The sequence below is a fragment of the Triticum aestivum genome, chromosome 2D (assembly GCF_018294505.1).
Source record: "Triticum aestivum cultivar Chinese Spring chromosome 2D, IWGSC CS RefSeq v2.1, whole genome shotgun sequence".
In the NCBI taxonomy this organism is placed as follows: domain Eukaryota; kingdom Viridiplantae; phylum Streptophyta; class Magnoliopsida; order Poales; family Poaceae; genus Triticum; species Triticum aestivum.
This window is the reverse complement of record NC_057799.1, coordinates 36,517,939-36,543,621: the sequence shown is the minus strand read 5'-3', so window position 1 is coordinate 36,543,621 and position 25,683 is coordinate 36,517,939. Positions and strand designations below refer to the sequence as shown.

The 25,683-nt window shown below is 44.4% G+C and overlaps 1 protein-coding gene and 1 pseudogene across 4 annotated transcripts; both read left to right on the top strand.

Moving 5' to 3' along the window:
• Positions 1–12,188: 12,188 nt before the first annotated feature.
• Positions 12,189–14,476, top strand: LOC123051367 (uncharacterized; annotated as a pseudogene).
• A 2,359-nt stretch (positions 14,477–16,835) lies between these two features.
• LOC123048556 (protein PARTING DANCERS homolog) lies at positions 16,836–20,237 on the top strand. Of its 4 annotated transcripts, none has more exons than XM_044471640.1 (9): positions 16,836–17,061; positions 17,596–17,717; positions 17,806–17,894; positions 18,001–18,096; positions 18,175–18,269; positions 18,353–18,393; positions 18,509–18,541; positions 19,093–19,251; positions 19,872–20,237. In XM_044471640.1, exons 1-8 carry the CDS (start codon positions 16,992–16,994, stop codon positions 19,240–19,242), a joined length of 696 nt encoding a protein of 231 aa, XP_044327575.1. In that variant the 5' UTR covers positions 16,836–16,991; the 3' UTR covers positions 19,243–19,251; positions 19,872–20,237. The 4 variants fall into 4 exon arrangements, with proteins under 4 accessions (XP_044327575.1, XP_044327573.1, XP_044327574.1 ...); XM_044471638.1 differs by having other exon boundaries at positions 18,509–18,592; positions 19,872–20,230; XM_044471639.1 differs by lacking the exon at positions 19,872–20,237 and having other exon boundaries at positions 18,509–18,592; positions 19,093–19,443.
• Positions 20,238–25,683: the final 5,446 nt, after the last annotated feature.

Sequence of the window (25,683 nt, the reverse complement as noted above, 5' to 3'; positions counted from 1 at the left end):
TCGATAGTGGATGTACAAATCACATGATTGGTGACAAGAATCTATTGATGGATGCTCCCTTATCTCCATCGCATCTGAAGCATATCATCTTCGCTCACAAAGGCAAAAGTCAGGTATTGGGTCTAGGTAAGGTTGCGATCACAAATGATCGACACATGGACAAAGTCATGCTTGTCGAGTCCTTAGGATACAACCTCATGTCTGTCTCAATGCTTTTGTGATCTTGATATGGTTGTTGTCTTTGGCAAGTATCGTTGTGTTGTGGTTATGGAAGCTGACAATTCCAAAGTCTTCGAAGGCTTTAGGAGAGGAGACTTGTATATTGCTGATTTCTCTACAGGACCGCAACCAGCCGTGTGCCTACTTGCAAAAGCTTCAGAAGGCTGGCTATGGCATCGACGACTTGGTCATGCAGGCATGAGGAATTTGCATACGCTTGCGAAGAAGAAGCATGTCATTGGCATTGAGAATGTCAAATTCCTCAAGGATCACTTATGCGGAGCCTGTGAAGCTGGGAAGATGACAAAGGCTAAGCATCCAGCGAAGACTATCATGACCACCACTCGACCATTTGAATTGCTTCACATGGATCTCTTCGGTCCTAACCATTATTCTGCAGTCTCAAATGATGCATCTCAATATGGCTTTGTTATTGTTGATGATTACTCTCGATACACATGGGTACACATTGTTACTTACAAACATGAAGTGCAGGAAGTCTTCAAACGATTTTCCTCGAGGGCTTCAACCAACTTTGGTGTGAAGATCAAGCACATCAGAAGTGACAATGGAACTGAGTTCAAGAATTCTGGTCTCGATGACTATCTTGATGAACTTGGTATTACTCATGAGTTATCTACTCCTTATACTCCTCAACAGAATGGCGTCGTGGAGCGCAAGAACAGGACTCTTGCTGAGATGGCTCACACTATGCTTGATGAATACAAAACGCCTCGTCGTTTCTGGATTGATGCAATTGATACTGCTTGCCACATCATCAACAAAGTATATCTTCACAAATTCTTCAAGAAGACTGCCTATGAACTCCTCACTGACAAGAAACCCAATGTGAGTTATTTCAAAGTCTTCGGTGCTAAATGCTGGATTAGAGATCCTCATCACAACTCTAAATTTAAACCGAAAGCACATGAAGGTTTTATGCTTGGTTACGGAAAGGACTCGCACACCTACAGAGTCTTCAACAATGTTCTTCACAAGGTTGTTGAAACTGTAGATGTGCAGTTCGATGAAACTAATGGCTCGCAAAGAGAGCACCTACCTTCTGTGATAGATGAACCAGCACCTGAGGAATCTATCAAGTTCAAGGCTACTGAGGATGTCATTCCTACCGAAGAATCTGCTGAAGAATTCATTCCAGAACATGAAGAACGTCGAGCTAATGCACCTGAAGAAAATGCTGAAGAGAATGGTGCTGAAGAAAATGCTGATCAAATTCCTCGACGACAACCAACTCATCCTCGCGTTGCAAAAGAAGTGCAAGTTGAAAAGATCATCGATGACATTGAAGCACCAGGTCCTCTCACACGCTCAAGAGCTTCACATTTATCTAACTTTTGTGGGCACTATGCTTTTGTCTCTATTACAGAGCCCACTAAGGTAGATGAAGCATTTCTGGAGCCTGAGTGGATTCAAGCTATACAAGAAGAATTACATCAGTTCGAGCTCAACAACGTCTAAGAACTGGTCAAACGTCCAGATCCTCGCAAGCACAATATCATTGGCACAAAGTGGATCTACCGCAACAAGCAAGATGAAAATGGCCTTGTGGTGAGGAATAAGGCACGGCTAGTAGCTCAAGGCTACACACAGGTTGAAGGAATTGATTTTGATGAAACTTTTGCACCTGTTGCTAGACTTGAGGCTATTCGCATATTACTTGCTTATGCTAACCATCATGATATCACTTTATATCAAACGGATGTGAAAAGTGCATTCCTCAATGGTAAGCTTGAGGAAGAAGTATATGTTGCTCAACCCCCAGGTTTTGAAGATCCAAAGCATCCTGACAAAGTCTTCAGACTCAATAAGGCCCTCTATGGCCTCAAGCAGGCCCCTCGGGCGTGGTATGATACTTTGAAGGAATTCCTCATGAAGAAAGGCTTCAAACCCGGTTCACTCAACCCTACTCTTTTCACTAAGTCTTATGATGGTGAACTGTTTGTGTGCCAAATATATGTTGATGATATTATCTTCGGCTGTACTGACCAACGTTATAGTGATGAATTTGCCTATATGATGAGTGAAGAATATCAAATGTCTATGATGGGAGAATTGAAATTCTTCTTAGGTCTTCAAATTCGTCAACGGCGCAATGGCATATTCATATCTCAGGAGAAATACCTTAAGGATGTACTGAGGAAATTCGGCATGCAAGATTGCAAAGGCGTCAAAATTCCTATGCCCACAAATGGCCATCTGTGCACTGATGAAAATGGTATTGACTTCGATCAAAAGGTATACCGCTCCATGATTGGTTCTTTATTGTACTTATGTGCATCTAGGCCAGATATAATGCTTAGTGTTTGCATGTGTGCCCGATTTCAAGCTACACCGAAGGAATCACACCATAAGGCTGTGAAGCATATTCTTCGATATCTAGCTCACACACCAACACTTGGATTATGGTACCCCAAGGGCTCGGCTTTTGATCTCATTGGATATTCTGACTCTGACTATGCTGGTGATCGTGTGGACGCAAGTCAACATCTGGTACATGTCATTTCCTCGGACGATCTTTGGTCTGTTGGTCCTCGAAGAAACAGAACTGCGTATCACTGTCTACTGCTGAAGCTGAGTACATTGCTGCTGGTTCTTGCTGTGCTCAATTGCTGTGGATGAAGCAAACTCTCAAGGACTACGGTGTCAACGTGAAGAATGTGCCTCTCTTCTGTGACAATGAGAGTGCCATCAAGATTGCTCACAATCCAGTTCAGCACTCGAAGACAAAGCACATACAGATTCGTCATCATTTTCTTCGCGATCATGTGTTGAAGGGCGACATTTCTATTGAGCATGTGAAGACTGAAGAACAGCTAGCCGGTATCTTCACAAAGCCCTTGGATGAGAAGAGATTTAGCAAGTTGCGGTGTGAGCTAAATATCTCAGAATCTCCGAATGTTCTTTGAAAAGGACACTCATCCTAACACTTATGCAAAATTGATGACTTAGATGTGCAACACATGAAGAAACGTTTTTCTTCAATCAATGAAGAATAACACTCTAAGTGTGAAGAATTTGATTCTCAGAACCCTACGACAATTGTACGCGGTGTCTGAAATCATCATTCTTATACGGTGGGCCACGCCACCACCAAAAGTTGAAAATCTTCAATTTGAGTTTTTCCTCAGTTTGAAATTCCTCAGTTATTCATGTTCTTCAACTTTGCATTGTCTTCACTGTTTCCATCATTCATTAGCTATATATATATGAGTTTATGTCCTCTACAGCATTCACTTATGGCTAATTTTTCAAGTTGGTTTTTCTGCTAAGTGAATGTGATCGGACCCTTCCCCCTCTATGCTAAACTCAACCCAATCTATTCAAAAATTCTTCATGTGCGTTCTATTTGAAACTCGTTCAAAATCTTCACTGTGTCCTTGTCAGCTGAAGAATTTGCGAACGGAACGTTAAAACTTATCTTATCCAATTTTTCGGTTTTGCCGCTCAAACCGTTCCGCATCCCACGAAATACTTATCTATTCACCCACGATCTCCACTTCTCAGTACGTGGGTGACACATGTCAAGCGAATGAGAAGGGTCGGGGGCACGTTCGTCCAAATCTTTGGGCGAACAGTTTTTCACCGTGGCTATAAATACCCCCTCCCCTTCCTCACTTCCTTTACTCCGCTCGACCTCTCTCCAGCTCGAGCTTCTCAAACCCTAGCGCCGCCGCTACTTCATCGTCGCCGGTGAGGAAGAGATTCACTGCCTCGACCTCGTCGCCGTCGTACTCGCGCTGGCCGCGGAAATCTTCACTCCGCCGCCACCGTAGCTGTCTTCCTCCGCCGAGTTAGGGCGTGGAAGATCTGCACAGACGAACTTCTCATCTCTACCTCACAGTTCGTCGTGTTCTTCGTCCAGGGTAATTAAAAGTTACTTTTACTACCCTCTTTGATTCAAATGTTTTCTACAAAATCCTCAAAGGTGTTTTTCTTCAAATCCTCACACACTAAACACCTCACATGTCATCTGTTCTTGATTCGTTTCTCTAAGCAATAATTTTTCTTCAAGATTCCTCAATTGTGTGGATCTTCGATCTATACAACTCTGGAACCTAAGACAAAGAACGCTTAGTGAAATTCTTCAAGACTCATCTGGTTAAATTCCTCAAACTTGTTATTTTTACAAAACCTTCTGAGAACGCATATGACCTCTCCAAATTCCTCGCAACTATACTCTGTTCACAGGTACTCATGTCCGCTGCGGAATCACTAGGTTCTCATCAACTTAACTCATTTGCAGCGTTCCTCGAAGAAAAGTTGCATACTTCTTCAGAGAATTCCATTGTTCAAATTCCTCAGCTGAAGAAAATGGCTGACGGTAAGAAGCCACAGAAAGGAGGAAAGAGGCCTGAAATCAACACTGGCTTTGAGATCCCTGATGACATATACAAAGACTATTGCACTCCTGATGAGGCCAAGTTTGGTAAGGAGGACAAGAATCAGCGCAAGGTGCGCATACAGAGGATAGAGAGGAGATGGGCAAGAGGGTGGAGGGAGTACAGATATGTTACTCCCAAATACATAAAGAAATTCGCACTCAATCCTCCATGCCCAAGACCTCCATTGGCACCTGGCCAAATAGCTGATCCCACCAGCCTCAAGCGTGGTGAGGATTATCCTGATGAATGGGCCAAGCTCCAGGCCAAGTTGGCTAGACAAGCTAGAGAAGCAGTGAGGAAATTCAACGAAGACTCTGCTGATGCTGCTGCCGCTGAGGCCTCTGTCAAGCCTAAGAAGGCCATGTCAAAGAAGCCTGCGCACAAGCCAAGTGCTTCACCTTCAATGCCCTCAAGACCAAGTTCCTCAGCAATGCCCTCAGGGCCAGAATCCTCAAAGCCCTCACGGCCAACTCCTCATGCTGCTCCCGCTCCAAAGTCCTCAACTGCTCTGACCAAGTCCTCAGCACCTGTGCATCTTGCCACGTGCCAAAGGACTACGGGCATCTCTATTGCCTCAGGAGCTTCTGCTAGTTCCTCAGCTGCACCAAATTCTTCAATGGGACCCTCTCTGCTGAAGACAAAGACCACTGCTGGACGAGGTTCTCGCCCAAGTCCTCACAAGAAGCAGGTCGCCTTCCAAGTGCCGTCTGATGAAGACGAAGCTGATGATGAGGAACTTGCTGAAATCATTAGAGATAGGCAAGTCAGGGACGCTAGAGCCAAGGGCACAAATGTGCCTCTGCTTTTGGATCCAAAGTTGATCCTCGACTACATTGATCTTTGGCACAAGGACCCAAACACTCCTATGCCTTATTTCAAGTTAACTCCTGGCCAAATTCATATGCTGACTGCCTTCATCCAAGAAGAGAAATGGAAATTTGAAAAGGCCAGGCAGATCAAGAAAGCGCAGTACAGGAAGGAGCACTTCCTGAAGAAAAATGTTGTCTCTATGACAACTAACGAACTTGTGAAGATCCAGTCTAAAATCGAAGTCCTCGGCGATGATTTCAATGCTTACTATGCTGATTGGCAAGGAGCCAAGGTCAGGTTTGTAAAACTGACTAAGAAATTCACTCCAAATGTTGCAGCTCCATCGCTACCAGAAATTCCTCAGGCTGAAGCATCTGCTTAGCCGACTGAAGAACATGCCAGCACCGTTGATGACATTCAGGCTGCTGAAGAAAATGTGAGTTCCAGGGCTGATGACTGCATTCCAGCCGCTGATGAAATTGCCAGGGCATCCACTAGTGGTGCGCCTGAAGAAAATGAAGAGGTCAGGGCAACTGCATCAGTTGTGCCTGAAGAAAATCAACCACATTCCTCTGCTCCTCCTGCGCCTACCCCAACTCCGATCCTTCCATCTGCTTCAGATGTGAAGAAGACCAAGGCTGCAGAGCGTGCAACAGTGCGGAAAAGGAAAGCATCAGCTTCATCAGATTCTTCAGCTCCGAAGAAGATGAAGAAATTGACCAGCTCATTTGAAAATCCAATTGATGTTGTTCCTGTTTCCAGCATGCCATCAAAGGAAATCGTCCCTTTTGATGAAGAATATGTGATCCCTAGCGGATCTGTTGAAGAAAATCCTTCTGCTGCTTCGTCAGAGCAGATGGATGAAGAAATTAAAGTGGATGAAATCCCTTCAACACCAGTTGTCTCCTCGCCTATGCCTCAGTTTACTGCTGAAGAGGCCGGCGTTGAAGAAATGGAAGATGAAGATGTGGACATTGGCTGTACCACACCCATGCTAAATGATGACTTTTGGGAAAGTTAGCACCCCAACTCTCCACTCTTCACACCGTTGCAACAAATTCCTCAGTCCCCAGTAACTATAGTACAAATGGGATCTGATGAACCACATGCCACACCGTCTGTCCATGAAGAAATTCCAGCCACTAGTGTTGAAGAAAATGTAAATGAAGAATTGAAGACCCAGGCTGTCACTGGAGAAGAAGCTGAAATTACTCAGCCTGAAGAACCCGAGATTGCGATTCCTGAGGTGATAATGCAATTGACTGACACTCCTCAGCCCAAGCCAAAGGATCCATTCTCAAAGAAGCAGAAATTCAAGGCTGATGATTTCTTCGGCGAGCACGTGTTCTTCACTGACTACAATCCCTACGATTCTGCTCGTCTTAGAAGGAAGCGCTTCTGGACCGCCGGCCAGGCCAACTTCTATTCCTCAGTGCTCTTCAACAAGGACAAAGTCTTCGACCACGAGCATATTCCTCATGTGGACATGGAATCACTGCCATGCTTCACACCTGTCCTCAGTGTGCTTCATGACACAGGCCTCCTCAACTTTTGCACAGACATAGTTGATTGGAATGAAGAACTCATTCTTCAATCCTACGCAACATTGCACATCACAGGAGATGCTGACGATGTGAACTCCTGGGTTTTGGACTGGATGACCGAAAACACTCACTACAAAGCACCGGCCTCTGAATTACTTCACGCCCTGCCCATCAGTCCTCCACCTGAAGGAGCTCGTTGCATGTACCAAGAGCCTGAGCTTACTGATCACTATATGCAAGTGCTGATGAAGCCATTGAAACCTGGTCAAGCCTCAAGGACCAAATTCCTCGTGAAGGAATTGCATTATGTACCAAGAACAGTCTATCGCATTCGGACGAAGACTATGAGTCCAATCAAAGGCCACGACTCCTCTGATGAGGAAATTGTTGGCATCATGAAGAATCTGGTATTCAACATCATTCATGGCATTCCTGTCAATTATCACGATTTCTTCATGAGGACTCTGGCAAATGTTGCACTCTCTCCGTTTGAGCTGAATCCTTATGCTCCCTGGATCATGAGATTCCTCAGAACAAGGTCTTCACTCAACTATAAGGCTGATTTTCAGAATCACCTCAGCTACTTGCCCCCGATTGAAGTCCTCAAGTGGACCTATTCCTCAGCTGACGAAAAGGGCAAGGCACCAGCTGTTATTGATGAAGGCATTCGTCCATTGGATGGTCAGTTTCGCAAAGCTGCATCTTATTCCACCAATGATGACTCTACCACTCATGATTCTGCTGCCCATGCCTCCAAGCCAAATCCTCAAGCCACTGCTCCTCGTGTGATGACTGACCGTGAGCTTCTGCTAAGTCTTCACCAGAAGGTGGATCGAAACCATAAGTGGGTTAAGCGTCAGTTTGGTTCAATTCTTCACAACATGACTGCTACACATAATGCAGTGAAGAAAAACCATTACTACCTCCATGAAGTCTTCGATCGCACCTGGGCTATTCTGTCACATGTATATGGTGAAGAAGATCTGAAGAACATGGGTCTCAAGGAGGACTTTGACTGGTCTGCACCTCCACCAAAGAAATACAAGAAGGTCAAGGTTCCTTCCTTGGTGGCCAGCTCCTATTCTTCATCGCGCGACACCGATGAGCATGAAGACTTGGACGACACTGCGGCAGGCCCTACATCAACGACCCCAACAACGCTGGCGCTCCTTCATCAACTTGATATTCTTCAGGGGCGTTAGTCCTCATTTTCGATCCTTTTGGTCATTCGATGACAAAGGGGGAGAAATTTGAGTTAGTCTTCAAGCGGGTCTATCTTATATGGGCGTTTTTTTCTTAAGTTACAACTCTCGTTCTTCTGATGACTTTGCTGGATCGAGTTGTAAACTTAAACTCTATGGTGGCCTGATACTTTTGCTATTTTTTTCTGCATGCTTATTCCTCATTAATATTTATGCACGCATGCTGAATTACATCAGTCATCATATTTCATCATGCATTTCAAATTCTTCATATACTATGTCAAATGCGTGTATAAATTACAAGATATAGGGGGAGATCTCCATGATTCAACTCTTCAAGTGTGCATTGCTTCAAAAGCAAATTCCTCACTATGCACATCTTCAGGGGGAGTTCTTCTATATCTTGCAATCAAATTCCTCAATATCAGTATTTACACTTCATATGTTTATCCCCGTTGAAAACTTAACCTATATTGTCATCAATCACCAAAAAGGGGGAGATTGTAAGTGCATCTAGTGCCCCTTAGTGATTTTTGGTGTATTGAAGACTTATAGGTTAAGGGACTAATGCGTTTATGAGTGTACACAGGTCTATAGGTCTATGAGGAGTTTGATATTTACAGTGAAAGTCGACCCCTAAAAATGAAGTTCTTCGACTAAAGACTTTCTGAAGACTTTGAAAGTGAAGAAATTGGTGTGACCTTGAAGACTTGGTATTCATTTGAGGAACATGAAGCGTGAAGACTTTTGTTTTCGTAGTCTCATTTTCTCTTTCTTGAGTCATAGGAAACACCGTACTGTTAAAGGGGGTCGAGGAAATACTAAGGAAAAATTTCCAAGTGATGCTCAACTCAAAATCCTACACCTACCAATCCCTTCGAGTGAAGCCATTGGAAATCTCATACAGTTCAGTCATATTCTTCAGTGACAGAGATGAAGTTCTTCTGGTCTCTGAGGAATTTGTTCTGACTGAGGAGTTAGGAATTTGCCAGTGCTGATTGCCTACACAGTGAGGAACATGATAGCCCTGAGGAATTTGATACTCAAATTTCCGACCGTTGCTGTGCTACGTGCCAGCTGTCCCAAAATATCTTATCCACCTAACGGTCATATCATTGAAGGGCAGTTATATCTTATCATGTCGGGCTGCTCCCTAGGCTATAAATAGCCCCCTACAACCACTAGCTGGTTGGCTGCTCCGAGAGAAACTGACACTTGTCATTTGAGAGCATCCCATCCTCAGAGGACTTTGAGCGAAAATCATCAAGTGAGGAAAACCCAAACCCAAACACCTACAAACCCAAAGTGATTGAGCATCACTGAAGAGATTGATCCTGCGTGGATCCGACGCTTGTTACCTTTGAAGACTGTGCTTCTTCCAGACGGTTAGGCGTCATGGTCTAGAGCATCCAAGAGGAATTGTGGATCGCTGAGTGACCGAGTTTGTGAAGGTTCGGAAGTCACCTGAAGACTTACCACGAGTGATTGGGCGAGGTCTGTGTGACCTTAGCTCAAGGAGAATACGGTGAGGACTGTGTGTCCGGGACTGTGTGTCCTCAGGTTTAAATATCTAGCCGCTCCAACCAGATGTACAACTGAGACAGCAGTTGGAACTGGTCTACCAAATCATTGTCTTCACCAAGCCTACTGGTTCTATTTCCTCAACTCTTTCATTTCCTCATAACTGTGCTGTGTGCTCGTTCATATCTGTGTTTGAAGACTTTGACTGAAGACTTTCTCAATTTCCTCAGTTCAATTTCTTCAGTCTGTTTGTCTTCATCCTGTGTTATCCTGTGTTTACGCTTTCTGTACTCTGTGCCTGTCTTCATTTCATCATGATGACCATGCTTGTGTTCTGTTATGTTTACTTCTGAGTACTTATTCCGCTGCAAGTAGTTCTTCGCTAAGGAATTTCCTCACCCGCAAATTCCTCAGTGAAGAATTCATAAAAATCGCCTATTCACCCCCTCTAGTCGATATAACGCACTTTCACTAGGTAGGATGGATTTGCATTTGTGCGGTTTTTGTCGCCTTGCGACGTATAATTTTGTTCTGTAATCGTGTTTCACACGGTTTTATTAACTTGTAGTGTGTAACTGTATCCATGGGAAACTTATATATCTGATTACAATGATGCAACACAAGCCATTGAATAGAGTAGTTAATAGACCACTACTGATGTGGCTGCCATCCACGAGGGGCGGCGGTTTCCCCTCAGCTTAGAGGACACGTTACATGGACGTGATATGTTGGCATCCAAGCGTCATGCAACACAAGTTATGTTCACGGCATCAAATCTTCATGTCAGTTTGCACCTCATTTCATTGCCCTCATCATTGGTGATAGATGCCCTTGTGGATAAGGATAGAGGTAATACTAGCAGTGGAATTGCCAAGCCCATTAAAATTAGATAATAGAATTAATGCAAACACATCTTGTAAGAAATATGGCAACATTACAATATTTTTGTGGGTCATGGTCCGTCATAACACGACATGCTTTGTTGGGCGGGATATGGATAGAAAGATGAAATGAAGGCATACCACATAAGTCCATATCCATTAGCGATACTAAAGAGTGACAAAGTTATAATAAAGGGTAAGAAAACCTCTTATCAAATACGATATTACTCCTCATTAGGTCGTCGGGATGATTATGCATAACTCTCGTGGTGGGGGCCTACCGGTTTCTCGGATTTTCTTGACTAAATGCACGTGAATGAAGGATGAAGTGGTACTTGTAATTTATAGAGGGCATCGATCATGCTCCTTATGATATGATTTTCGTGTCGATAATGGTTGAAACCATATTTTTTTGGATATTAAAGAATGTATTGGACTACGACGTGGTTTGATGTGACGAATAATCTTCTCTAGTCGAATTTTAATCCCTGACCCCCCTCACAACAAACGTGAAGATATAGTCCGACAGAGTTACTCATACCTTTAAAGCCATTAGTTAGGAGAAATTTGCATTCATGCAATTTGCCGCCTTTTTCGTGGTTTGTCGCCTTGCGGCATACAACTCCGTATCCACGAGCAGCTCGTAACTAACTGCAATCACGTTTCATGCAGTTTGTCGACTTGCAACAATGTAACGGTATCCATGAGCAACTTATACAACAATTCATAATCATGTGGTATCATTGCTCAATAAAATATCTCTCTTGCCACAAAACAATAATTTGTGAGGGATCAATCGGTACTTTCCTATCACCGGAGTTCAAAGCAAGAGGAAGATTGTGTTTAGTGGGGAGGGAGGCACTCCACCGCCCACCTCACCCGTTCGTCCTTTGCAGAGGAAACCTAACCTAAACTACTACCCGGAGCGGATGCACCGGGATTCTCTTCCCCGCCACCGGCCGCCGGAGCGGCTGGCAAATGGGAGGCAAATCCATAAACTCACCGGTGAAACTTGGAGGGCAGAATTGACCCTAGCCGCCTAGGGTTCTCTACACTGTGGTTTGATGTGACGAAGAGCCTTCTCTAGTTGAAATTTGATCCCCGACTTCCCTGGTAACAAAGATAAATTACTCACACTTTTAACGCCATTAGTTAGGATGAATTTGCATTCATTCAATCTGTCGCCTTTTTCGTCGTTTGTCGCCTTGCGGCATATAACTCCGTATCCACAAGCAGCTCGTAACTAATTGTAACCATGTTTCGCGCGGTTTGTCGACTTGCGACAATGTAACGGTATCCTTTTTTTTTGCTGGGAATGTAACGGTATCCATGAGCAACTTATATACCAGTTCATAATAATGTGGTATAACTGCTCAATAAAGCTCTCTCTTGCCACAAAATAATAATTAGTGAGGGATCAATCGATGCTTTGCTAGTATCACCGGAGTTCTCTTACATTAAGCAAGAGGAAGATTGCGTATAGTGGGGAGGGGAGGAGAAGAGAAGGGAAGAGAAGGCAGAGGAAGGCACCCCACCGCCCACCCCACCCCACCCCACCCGGTTCGTCCTTTGTTTGCCTCATTATTTCACTTCATTCACTCACTCCCGTCGATCCAGCAAGGGGAGGGGGGGAGGGGAGCCAAGCCCTAGCCAGAAATCCACCATGTCCGACCACATCGACCTCAACGCCGCCGCCGTCCCCCAAACCCTAGCCCCCGCCAAGCGCGGCCGCGGCCGCCCCCGCAAGAACCCCCCGACCCCGCCCCCGGCCCCCGCCCCGGCCCCCACCAACGCCACTCCCCCGCCCCCCGCGGCGCCGGATCCGGCCGCCCCAGCCGGGTCTGGCCCCTCGGCCTTCGCCCCCAAGGACCTGGTCTGGGGCAAGAAGCTCTCCCACCCGTCCTGGCCGGGGGAGGTCCTCTCCGTCGCCTCCGGCGGCACCCAGCTCCTCGTCTCCTTCTTCGGCGAGAAGGCCCTCGCCTGGTGCGATGCGGCCCAGCTCAGGCCCTACGAGGCCTACTTCACCGTGGGGGAGCTCTACGACGGCGAGGCCGACGACTTCGACGCCGCCGTCGACGCCTCCCTCGACGAGTTCTCCAGCCGCGTCCAGGCCGCCCTCACCGCCGCCGACGCCCCCGCCTCCCTCCGGCGGCCCTTTGATCCGCGGGATTTCCTCGCCTCGCTCCAGGATTTGGCCGCCGACCGCATGGGCTTCAGCAACCGGGTGCAGGCCGCCATCACCAAGGCGCATCTCAGGGCCTTTGATGAGTTCAGGGGCCTGCCTGACCCCCCTATGTACACCTTGGAGCTCGGTATAGCGAATGCTGATGCTTTGGCCGCTCCTTCCCCCATGGATCGGGGCAGGAGGAGCGCAAGGGAGGTTAACTGCGACTCGTCGGCGACCCCGCCATCCCGGAGGGGAGGAAGAGGAAGGAGGAGGTCCAGGAGGCCGATTCCGATGAGGACTGGGACCCGCGCAAGAAGGGTGCCAGTGACTCTGATACTGATGTGGACATTGGGCGTAGGAGGGCCCGGAGGGGCAGGGGTAGCGGTAGCGCCGCACCACGCAGCGGCGGGACTGGGAGGCCACGTGGGAGGCCTAGGAAAACGGATTCTGCTGCGAAGCCCTCACAGCCCGCAAAGGTGAAGGATGATGAGGTGGAAGAGAAAATAGAGTATCCACCGGCCGCCGAATTGTTGCTTCAGCTTACATCAGTTGCTTCTGATCCATTCAATTTCAAGGGTTATGATTCTGTGGATGTGATCTTTAGCTTCTTCGCAAAACACAAGGACTCGAAAGCGCCGAGCGAGTTAGATGATAAAGAGCTGTTGGAGATATTTGGTGGTAAGAAAGGAAGGAAAAAGTCCGTTGGAAGTTTTACCAAGGCGAAACATGAGATTGAGGCAGAACAATTGGAGTTGGAGACGGCGGATGGCCAGAGGGGCAGGAGGAAATCCGCGGGGGGCATCTACTCGGCTCGAAAGGCGGAAGATTCTTACTGGTGTGACATTATCATCAGCGATTTCGACGATGGAGATGCATCAAGTGATTATGAAGGCCGCAAAAGGAAGCGAGTGTCTCAGAATAGGAATGGCAATAAGAAGACGAAGCAGGAAGTGGCACCTCAAGATGAGGCTTCTACTGATCTTCCAGATAAGAAACCAGCAGATGGTCCAGCAGCTTTGATTCTATACTTTGGTAGTGCAGAATCCATTCCTTCAGTGGATCGTATCAACAATGTGTTCCGTGCTCATGGAGCGATCATCGAGGGTCAGACTGAGATCACCAAGAAGTCAAAGACTGCAAAAGTAGTCTTCTCTAACCATGCTGATGCGGAGCAAGCCTATAGCACTTCAGGAAAGTACAATGCTTTTGGTCCAGCACTTCTCACATATGAAATTAAATACCTGCCATCTGCTCCTCAAATTCCTTAGACGGCGCTGGCTAAGGTGTCTATCTTACCATTGGAGGTACGCATAATTTTGAGCATTTTGAACCATTTCCTGATACATTAGCTCCTACCAATTTAGTGTACCTTTTACCAACATTGTACATCATGAATACAGGGAACTGCGTTATGAAGATGGGAGCAGGGGAACATAAGTGCGTGTCACCGACTTAGATCTAGGAGACTCGCTGACCAGGTCATGTGAGCTATTGAGTTGGCCAGTTGAGTGAGAAAAGTTGTAGGTTCTCTCTAGTGTTATGTATCTGGAAGACTGCCTGTGTACTTGGGGTCAGAGGTGGTTTAAACTGTGTCTGTGTGTTAGATGGTACCTTGGTAACTTGTCCTGTTGTATGTTGTGTCTAGAAGTCATTGCACAGCTGTGGATGTTTATGGTACTATGTTGTTCTCTTGGCTTGTGTTTCCAGTTTAGGCCATGGTTATCTTTAATTGCGTTGTAGAGTGCATCGCTCCACATGTTTTAATAGCTGTTTCTTTTGCGACAAGTGTTTTAATAGTTGCCATTTCAAGAAGAATCTGCGGTAGGATGCAATGCTGAAACATAGTTTGGTTGGTTAGGCTGGTCATTAGTTTCAGTCTAGTTAAGAATAATTCATGACCACTATTCCACCAAGCTACCCCAACTTGTTTGGGACTAAAGGCGTTGTTGTTGTTGTCATATACGCTGTGTGTCTTGTATCTGCTTATGCCCTGTTTGTGGAAGTCCATGCAGTAGTTCTGTTCGGCCTCGTACAATGCAAGGTGATTAGGGAGGAAGGTGCTTGACAAACTAAACCGAGTTTTTCTTAAGCAAATGTGCTTACCTCTATACGAGGGGACTAAACCGAGTTTTTCTTAAGCAAATGTGCTTACCTCTATACGAGGGGGTGTCTAATTAAGCGTTTACTCCCTGCAAGTGAGTACCCGTGCTTAAAGAAATACTGGTTTATTTATCTATGCACTTTGCATTGCATAGTGCATTGGAGAAAGGCTCTGACTTCCGACCAAAGTTGATTCAGAAATCACATCTATATAGAGCTTTGTGGAACCAAGTGGGGACTTTTATATGTGATGATGGTCTTATTATAATGTCGTTGGCCGCCAGTTCGTGTCTTGTGATGTGAACCCCTTTATAGCATGTTCTTCAGGCACCATGGTGCATAAACTTTTTGCATGATTGGACATATTTTGTCAACCTCCCCATGTTGGGGAAGTTCCGTGCAATCATTTTCATTTGTACCGAGAAACACAGCATTTATTCTTGATGCTAGATGTTGCAATTGCGGTTATTTTAGCGACTTGTGTACATGCCGTGCCTTGTGTACGTGGAAACTCTGTACAAGTGCAGAACATGCTTTTGCTGGCTAGTGTCAGGATTTTTTTTTTTTTGAACTTAGTGTCAGGAAGGTTATTCCAGTAAGATGTGTATTTTCGTTTCTACCTTCAGGATGTGCTACTGGACTTGTTTCCGTAGACTCGTAGTAGTAAACACTCCCGTTTCTTGGACCTGCAAACTTTGGTAAGAGATCTATAAGTTTGGAAGAAACCTTCAAACTTTTCAATGTGAGTTAGTTACCTACCGAGAAGCTCGCTAGCTTCGCTTGGACGATGCATCTGACATGCCAGGGTGTGTCTGGTTTATGTACGGGGTTGCTCCAATAAAATATTGGCTAGCTGAATTTAAGTTTTCGTTCTATTTATCCATGAGTTGGTCAACGTTAGAAGAAGAAAAAAAATTAACTAGAGTTGTTAAAAGAGCATTGGGTTGCCAAAAGTCAAGGAATCACCTAAACAAAGACCAACCTTGTGGGAGTGGCCAAAAATTGTACAAGGCACACATCGGTAACACTTGCTAGTAAGAAGTCTAAAAGAAGGTCATTATTTTTTACCTTGGGAGATCGATTCATGAGTCTACAAAACCTTCTAGATCGATCGAGGAGATACTGCATAGACGGGCGCTTGGTTTCTTGTTGACGAAATGGACTGATGTCTTTCGTTCTCTTGTTCAACATGGTCAACGTTACGTCACAGGTCATCAATGTGACAGCGCGACACCGGAGTAGGTTTATTTTCTAGAAACATCTATAATTGTACTCACAACTATTACAAATACACTGGTTTGGACTTAATATGGAAAAGTAATAGTATAAAGTAACTCTTATGACTAAAAATTACATAAGATCTCTTAGAAGCACCTTCTCCATGGTGTCTATCTCAGCTAGACGAAATACTCCCACGACTTTGATAAAAGACTGCGATTAGATTGGAGCAACAATGTTGTCACTCTTTCACCCGCACGAATAATATGAATAAAGGTTTCTGAAAGCCCATCAAATCATCCGTCCAAAAAGATGGGAAGACTTGAGCGATGAACATATTTGGGCCGGTCGTCGAATCACAGGACCTTCACCACTGTGCCGATGAAAGATTCCACCTCCACAAAGAATCAAACTGAGAAAAAAGCTTCACACACTAACATAAACTCACCAGACTCGAATATGCCGATGTGCGAGGACACAAAACCTTCTAACTTTATGACACCGCCAAAAAAGAATGAGAGTAACTTCTTTTTTTTTTGCGAAACTACGATCACCACTATAATTGACAAAGAACATAGAATAGAACTACTGAAGATCCGTGATCTTCCATCTCTCACTGTTAAGATGATAGCCGGAGGCGATGAGACCAAAATTTCTCTGGCGGCGGAGGAGAAGGTGATCGTCCCTGCCACGTGTTTAACATTCCGAAAAAAAGAGGGCGCAACGTTGTGACAAGGCCGCACGCAGCCCACCGAGACATCCAGGCCCACCTCCGCCGCGGCGCCCAGCCCACAGTTCCTTCCTCACCCTTCTTCGCCCGTCGCCCCCCTCGCGCGCACGCACGGCGACGACACGAAGCCTCGCGCCACCGCACCGCCGCAGCCTCGTCGTCTCCGCTCCGGCTTCGGGCCTCCTCCCGTCTCCAGATGGAGCGCTGCCGGACCTCGGCCTGGCCGCCGCAGCCCCAGCCCGCTCCCGCCCCGGCCCCAACCCCAGGTGCGGCGCCGATCCACCCGCCAACTCACTAGCCTGCTCAGGCACGCGCCGCCCTCGCTAGCTAGGGTTCCGGCACGGCACCGCACGTTTTCACGCGATTCGCTGCTGCGCGCCCAGCCGACTAAGCCCGGGCGTGCCGTGCCGGCCGCCAGTTGCTCGACTTGGCCGAAATGTTTTGCTTGCTTGCGTATGTGATGTACTGATGGGGATTCATGGCCAATTTTGAGTGGAGAATCCTCACTGAAACACGCGCATGTTTTCATTTGCGTAGCCATGGCCGGAGGAATCGCCCCTTTTGTTCCTTTACTTGTGGAAGGTTAGGTTCAGAAAATTCAGAAATTGTTTTGCTGTGTGGTTCCAAGGTTAGGTTCAGAAAATTCAGAGATTGTTTTGCTGAATGAAGGTTCTGAACGCTACCAGCACTTTTAGATCGTGCTACAAACAGCCTCACAGTTAACCATCTGCTGATTTTTTTTTGACATATCCATATGCTGAATTAGATCTTAAAAGTCTCTGCTGGGTGTTGTATTGCAGGTCGTGGAATATGCATGATGAGCACCGCGTGGAGAGACAAGCAGGACCACCACCTTATCAACTTCATTGGCGCGTTCCTGGCCGCCAACTTGTATCGCCTAAACTTCCTGTCGATATCTCCTGTAAGCGTCTCTTCCTGCCCTGCAAGTCACAAGTCGCGAATGATTCCATGGTGTCTTTGCAAAAACTGATCAAGCAGGTGTATTCCAGGATTTCATCTTCAACAATGGGGGGCTATCAGTTGCTTTCATCTTTGAGACGAGCTGGGACTGTGGGAATGCAGCTGCTGTTTTTAGCAGGTGCGACACTCTTCCCTGCTATGTTTTACAGCAGCATGCTGCTATGGTGTTTGTTTGCTGTAACGATTGTAATGGTGGCTTCAATGTTGGACGATTCCTGTTGCAGGGTAAATGCATTGAAGAGGCAGTTCAAAAATATCTATGTCGTTGTCGCTGTTCCTACGGTGGAGCAAATCGAATCGTTTAATCAGTCTTATTTCAAGTAAGCACCTAATATGTATTTTGCTAGTGCTGGGGTATGTTAGTTGGATCATTGTTACTCATGTTTGTCTTAACCAAGGTATGGCATGGAGCTTGGCTGCCCTGCATTTGTGCCTGTTAACGATCCTGAGATGGGATTTGAGATGATGCTCAAGATTGCTCATGCCCGTGGAGGTAAATATCTAACTTAATTTGACTCATGATCAAGTTCCTAGGCTGCAAGCATCTGACACAGATCAACACATTTTTTTGTTCAGTATGCAAGCAGCAGGACATTAGCTCAACAATGAGGAATGAGGTACTTTCACATGCTTCCAGATCTATTGCTGCACTATCTGTAGCTCTATATTTTCTTTTTTGCAAATGCTGTAGCTCTAAAATTAAGCTAAGTGATTTCTCGCCTGTGTCTGTAGCGGGAGCAAGCAGTTCAGTGCATGGATGCCTATGTACGAGTGCTCACCTCTATTCCTGGTATTGATGATCACGATGCCAATATGGTGTGTACTGAACTATCTTTTATCTTAATATGTAACTGGATGATCTCTAGGCTACTGACTAGTCAATTTCAGTTTTGAATTATTTGCAAGTTTTGGCTCTAGTGAGAAAAACAACTCAAATGGTAGACACAATAAGTACAATCATTTGCCTTGCCGTTGGCAATCATTTTTCTAAATCATGGTTGATGACAGTTCACCGTAGATAAGTGATCAAATGTTCAAACATAATTATTGTGCCTCCTCTCATGAAAAACTTGATTCTATGCAACTATTCAAGAATGAGAACTAAGCATTTGCCGGATTATCTAACTTGAGAAGTCCTCCATTCTCTGATATTTGCTCTGTACAATTTGTCATGCCATGCTAATTGCAGTCAAAATCTATTGGTGAACAGTGAACGCCAAATTTCATATTTCTATTTAACTACCGTGTGTTTTCTGTCTCTACAGTAGTCATATCAGTATCATGCCATGCTGATAGTCATGCTCTTGATTTCATAGCTTGCCCAAGCTATTGGCTCCATTGAAGCAATTGCAAAAGCATCCGAGAGTTCTATCCTAGAAAGCACTGACCTCTCCAGGGATAAGGCAGAGGCAATTATCAGGTTCTTCAGGGATCCGCAGTTCTACTTAAGCCCTAAAATCAACTAATTTTTGCAGGTATTCTGTTCCCCTGACTTAGGATATGTAGTTCGCTTTCTTTACTTTTGATGTATGTATGGCTACCGTGTCAGAGAACTGTATGCCTACTTTTTCTTCCATTCTTGTAACTCATGATGAGTATGCGGCGTTGTGCAATTCCTTGTGCACGTTTACTTTTGTATTCTCCTGTTATTAGCTTTCTTCTCTAAATTCCTCTGGTCTTACTCATGACGCCACTTCTTTTGCCGAGCTAATGTGCACGCTCAGCCTATGGTGATATATATGATTCGTTATGTTTAACTGGGTTTCCAATAGCTTGTCAGATGAAACAAAAGCATATATCTTGCATCTAAGTCGTTGGAGTAAATAGCATAAAACTACCACATTTGGGGCTAGGGTTACGGAAAATTACCACTTCTCTTTCTTTCCCAAAATGCTACCACAAATTTGGTTTGCTGTTTCAAAAACCCAAATGACCACCTGGTTTAAAATTGATCCGTTAGGTTGGGTTCAGAAGTAGTGAAGTTAGGCTACATGTTCTGGAAGCAAGATACCTGTCACGATGAAAACTATATTATTCAAACTTTGTATGCTAGAGCCTGATGCATTCACATGATGCCGATTTTGTTGTTTGGCAGGCAAATTAAGGTCGATTGGCTGCTGAATCTGAACTGGGATGAACTCAACCGACTGCCGAAGCCATTGGTCCGTGTCTGCTACTGACTGCCCTGGTAGCGTTTAACGATGCTATGTTGCTGTAGAGTGCCACAGATGTGTGTTTGTGAGGATGTAGTGCGGTAACGATGCCATACTGCTTTTGCTTCGGATTTTTTACTGCAAAAAATCAGCTGGTTGGCTTAACACGGCGATCGTTCGGACAGATTTGCCCAACTCTTGTGCTGGAATACTTGAACGGCACCCCAGCCTACTCTGCAAAGATGGCACACTGACTTGCTCAATTTGCTCATGAGCATGGAAGCAATTTGTTCATCAAGTAATGTTCTTTTTTACTAAACATGAAGTAATTGGCTAAAATTTGGATCGAGTAGGCAGCAAGGGATCGTGTCGTGTCGTCCGCACGACCGCACCAGATGCAGAAATAGGAACCACTCGAACGATGCAGCTGGCTTCACATATAAGTTGGAGCAGAGCCAGGAAGATTAATCCTGAATCATGATTGGGAATTTGAGTTAATAACAATGACTAATAGCAAGATAAATACTTTTGCCTTGACCAGAACCGAACCAGACCGGATCGCTTTCGCTGTCCCGGACACCACCACGCCCAAACCTAAAATTGAAGTCTTCGTTTGTAAACCTGGCTGCTGGGTCCTAAACTCTCTCTCTCTCTCTCTCTCTCTCTCTCTCTCTCTCTCTCTCTCTCTCTCTCTCTCTTGACAATAAATACCATGATATATTTATAGTAGCAAATTGTACATGGTAGAGATACATGAGCTGACTACAACAATTACAAAATAAAGTCTAAAGAAAAACGAGCAAATCTTCGAGATCTTAAAACTCTTTCTTCTAACATGACACAGCCGTAGAAACATAGCAAAAGTATCAAACCACATACCTGTGTAAATACCAATGAGGGTTCTCCCATTGTTTTAATTTGAGCCGCAATGGCAAGGCTGCAATGCACACACGTCGCCATTAAAGTAATCAACCAACATCGGCAAGAGTACCAGCACCGGTATTCCAGGGACAAAAAACCGAACAGCTAGGTCGAGGTTGCTGGAAGTCGAGAGTACGAATCACCATTGTCGAGGATGTAGCAGCCAGGACCGATATTGCGAGGACAATCCTCCTCGCGGCGACAATGAGAAAAAATAAATCCGAAACCGATCTGCCGAAGCAAGATCTGAAGGACCATATCTAGATAAATTTAATCTTCCAATACCACTATTTACGTCGGGAAGAAGATCTCGTCGTCGAACGAAGGGACGAAGATTATTTATTGTAGACGATGTCATCTCCAAAGAAGAAGACGACTACCAAAACCCTAAACCGATCTAATAAAAACACTACTATTATTAAGACTCCACTCATAGATCGGGTTCCCCACCCCTCCCGACATCGGCAAGGACGGCCGGAGGAGGGGGAACCAATCTATGGTGGAGACGGAGTGGTGGAGCGGCTAGGTCTTTTTCAGGAGGCGGTGGCGGCGGCGTCAAACAGTGCACATAGTCTTGGGTCCTAAACTCTTTGTTATATGAGAAATTTTCAGACGCTCCCACTTTTACCTATGAGACCTTGATCCTAGCCGTATCAACGAGAAATATTTTGACAGATCATGTTTGGGACTGCTCTGTTTCTTAAAATTCAGCTCCGCTTTAGAAAATAAAAGCCAAATGGGGTAGCTCCACGATATGACAGCTCCGCAAAAAAACTAGAATCTGGGGTATAGCTCACATTTTTTATGAAGTTTTTTAGGGGTTGCTCCAAAAAACTTTAGAAGCTGGACTTGGTGGAAAATTACCCACTACTGCCACCAGTAACTGGATACCCCTATGTTTCTCCCCCCTAATCAAATCAAATAGATATTTTCACCAAATTTCTCATTCCTGAAGCTGGAGATAGATGGAAGCCAAACATTCTTTTTAGTAGTGCTACAATTTCTGTATAAAACTGCTCCAAAGTAGATTTGATGGAGTGAAACTGACTTTGGTGAAGCGGAGCAGTCCCAAACATGCCCTTAATGTCCGCGCCTTCCGAATATAGAAGTTCCCGTCTGCGCTACGTATGGTTGGTTCTTTGTACAATATACTTACGCACATTTTTTTTCTGCATATGATTATCTTTTCTTTTATTAGGTTTCTACAAGAGATATACTTGCTTCCCAACTTTTCTTTAATCCTTATAAGATATGCATGGCGATGGCGCGATTGCTGTGCTGGGGTGCACGGGTCAGTGGAGGTGCTGGTTGGCGTCCGTTGACCGCGTGGGAGTGGTGGTGTTGCTGATCCGGGCCAAAGCTTGGCCGACGCTTGCTGGCCGGCGGCGGCGGCGCTCATGGGTGTCGCTTTCCTCCTTGGAGGCGTCGTCTTGCTGATTGGTGCACTTCAACTCTCAGGTCAAGATCTCCGGGCGAAAGTCAGGATCCTGGTTGGATCAGACGGCGGCGTCGTCTCCAACGTCGTTTTCCCTCCCGGGGGCGTCGTCTTGGAGATCTTGGTCCCTTTTGTGCTTCCTACAGGCTGGACGTGCACAACATCCCGGTCGGGAGGTGCCCGGCCGGCGGTGAGGTTGGTGTGGCGTTGCGACGCGTGTGGCAATGACGATGTTGGTGAGCAGAGCTGAGTCGCGGCTTGTCCTTTTGATGTCGATGGTCCGGTGCGTCAATGGGTGTGCCCATGCTAGTTTCTGGCTGTGACAGAGAAGTCGGAGCTGCGGTCGGCAGGGCTGCTGCGGCAACGATGACTCCATGAGGGCGGCTTTCAGCAAGCGGTGCTCTCCGAATGTTGCGTTGGACTAAGGTCAATGCGAGGCTAGCAACTTTCTCTGTGAAACTCGTCAGCAAAATCGGAGCTGCCATGTCCTCGACGCGGCGGTCGACTATTTGGCGTTGTTGTGGCTAGGTCGTCCGCGTTTGCCCCTTTGGGGTTTGCATCTAGGTTTTAGCCCGGTTTTCCTCTAATTAACCGGGCAACTCTCTTCTTCTTAATCAATAAAAATGGCAAATCTTTTGCCTCGTTTAAAAAATATATAAGATATGCATGTGATATTGTATACGTATGTCTTGAAAATGGTATGCACCCAATTTGTCTAAATTCCATAAGTAAATCATGGTTAATACTCTCTCCGTAAAGAAATACAAAAGCGTGACCTAAACACTTATATTTTTGAGAGAATTCCTTATTTGGCCCTTTCTTAAATTTTGGTTCCTTTTTCCGCCCAAATAAAATTTTTCTTCTCTATTTGACACCTAAAGTACATTCGTTCCTTATATGCCACTTTCGTCCATTTTAAACAACAACGTTATTAAGTGTGAGGTGAAAAGACCAATTTGCCCTGCATTGTGTAACTATCCTGGATGTAAGAAAAAAAAAGCAATCAGTTCACCCATGTTTTAGGGATGTTTAACCAATGCTGCAAATGTATATGTATGCTTCAGGGATGTTCAATCCATGTACTTTGATAAAACAATTTTTGCAAGACAATTGCTTTCCAAAACAATTTAGGGATGTTTTAGGGATTTTTGCAAGACAATTGCTTGCAAAATTAGTATATATATATATATATATATATATATATATATATATATATATATATATATATATATATATATATATATATGCGACTGCACGTAAGTATATGTATGTTTAACCAATGCTGCAGATGTTCACCCATGTTTTAGGGATGTTCAATCCATGTACTTTGAATATATATATATATTTTGGAAAGTTATACATCGAAAGACCGTACAAAGTCAATCGTGCCTTATATTTTGGAAAGGAGGGAGTAGCATATCTATGATCAGTACCCCCGCAAAAAAAAAAAATCTATGATCAGTACAACACATCGTTCTGAATTTGAGTACACATCAGCAGCCGTAGATCTCACGCACGGCCGGCAGATAAGGACAACGACAATCGGACACCACGCACAACGGTGGACAAGGGGAACGCCCGCAACCAGCTATATGTGCCCCTCAACTCCAGCGGAATCAGCTAGCTCATGTCTCGACGGAACCAAGTTACTTACGTGCAGTCTACGGCCGGAAAGTACTCGACCAGTTTGACGACCACAAGTCATGGCACCACTCTGGAACATACATATACATGCGCACCATCCGTTGCACATTCCCAAAACATGGATGAACTGATTGCTTTTTTACTACATCCATAATAGTCACACGATTCACTAGAGGCAAAATGATATTTTCACTACATACTTAACACCATCAGTGCCTAAAATGGATCGAAATGTCATATAAAAAACAAAATTTACTTTAAGTGTCAAATAGGGAAGATTTTTTTTAAATGGTCAAATAAGAAATTCTCTCTCTATATTTTTTTTACGGAGGGTTACTCCCTCCGATCCAAAGAAAAACTGGAAGACCTGTTTTTGTGTGTGAATAAAACTGGAAGACCTGTTCGGGAGATAGGGGATGACCTGGCCTAGAGCTCCGCAGTGAAACCAAATTGGACTGGACCTGGGCTTCTAACTTACGGCCCGATTATGGACGAGAAGTGTGGCTCAATCTGTGGAGCAGCGGCCCGCGACACGGTGGTTGCATACGGAGTGACGACCTGGATGACGGATCAAATCCTGCGTGTTCGTGAACATGATCCAATGGCTGAGAGTTTCAAATCGCTCCTAGCTAGCCGCGTTATACTATTTTTTAATTCAGTCCAAAATACTAACATACTTATCTTTACCTAATATTAAAGGGAGGAGTGTTTCTCCACTTTTTTCGACTCATAAGTCTTTCGTACATTGTAATCTCATGAGTTTCGTACGTCGTCTGTTTTTTTAAAAAAGAAAAAAAATACGAATCCCATAAGTTTCGTACGTCCTCTGTTTTAAAAAAAGAAAAAAAATACGAATCCCATAAGTTTCGTACGTCGTCTGTTAAAAAAAAATAAAAAAATACGAACAATCAAACCCTGGTCTCATGGAAAGAAGCACACATGCACAACCATCTAGCCAAACCAATGCCTTTGCTGGAAAAGCAGAAGTTCCCTTATTATTGAGGCCGAAGGTAGATCACCTCGCTACATGCAGCAATTTCGTGGGCCGGCCCATTTGAAAGGATGACATCCCACATAATTTTATTCTTTTGTTTGTAGTTTTCTGTTTCCATTTTTTCTCTTACGTTATTTTTTCATTTTCCTTTTTTCCTATTTAGGTTTTTATAGTATTCGTCACACTTAAAAAAAATCATGTATTTAAAAATGTTAAACATGTATACAAAATGTTTCTGATGTACCAAAAAAATAAAATATGTATTAAAAAATACTGATCAAAACATGTATTTGAAGAAAATGTTAATCATGTATTTAAATAATATTAAACATACTAAAAAATGTTTCAGATGTATATGAAAAAAGTGGACATCAAAACATATATTTCATGAAATTTTAACCATGTATATTTACAAAATTAACCCGTATAATCAAATATTTCATATGTACACAAAAGATGTACAATATGTAGAAAAAACTAGACATCAAAACGTATATCTGAAAAAATGTTAATCATATATTATAAAAATGTTAAACATGTATAAAAGTATGTACAATGTGTATTACAAAATGTAGACATGTGTTGAAAAAACGTAGACATCAAACATTTATTTAAAGAATGTAATTGTCTATTTGAAAAATATTAAACACGTATAAAGAAATGTTCCTGATATATACAAACAAATGTAAAATGTGCAAGAAAAAACATAGAGAGTAAAACCTATATTAAAGTAATGTTAACCATGTATTTCAGAAATGTT

Bases quoted from the DNA above. Each gene is read 5' to 3' on its own strand.
- LOC123048556 (XM_044471638.1), top strand. From the start codon at position 16,992: ATGGAGCGCTGCCGGACCTCGGCCTGGCCGCCGCAGCCCCAGCCCGCT. The intron at 17,895-18,000 runs GTGCGACACTCT...TTCCTGTTGCAG, and splicing joins GCAGCTGCTGTTTTTAGCAG to GGTAAATGCATTGAAGAGGC. The intron at 18,097-18,174 runs GTAAGCACCTAA...GTCTTAACCAAG, and splicing joins TTTAATCAGTCTTATTTCAA to GTATGGCATGGAGCTTGGCT.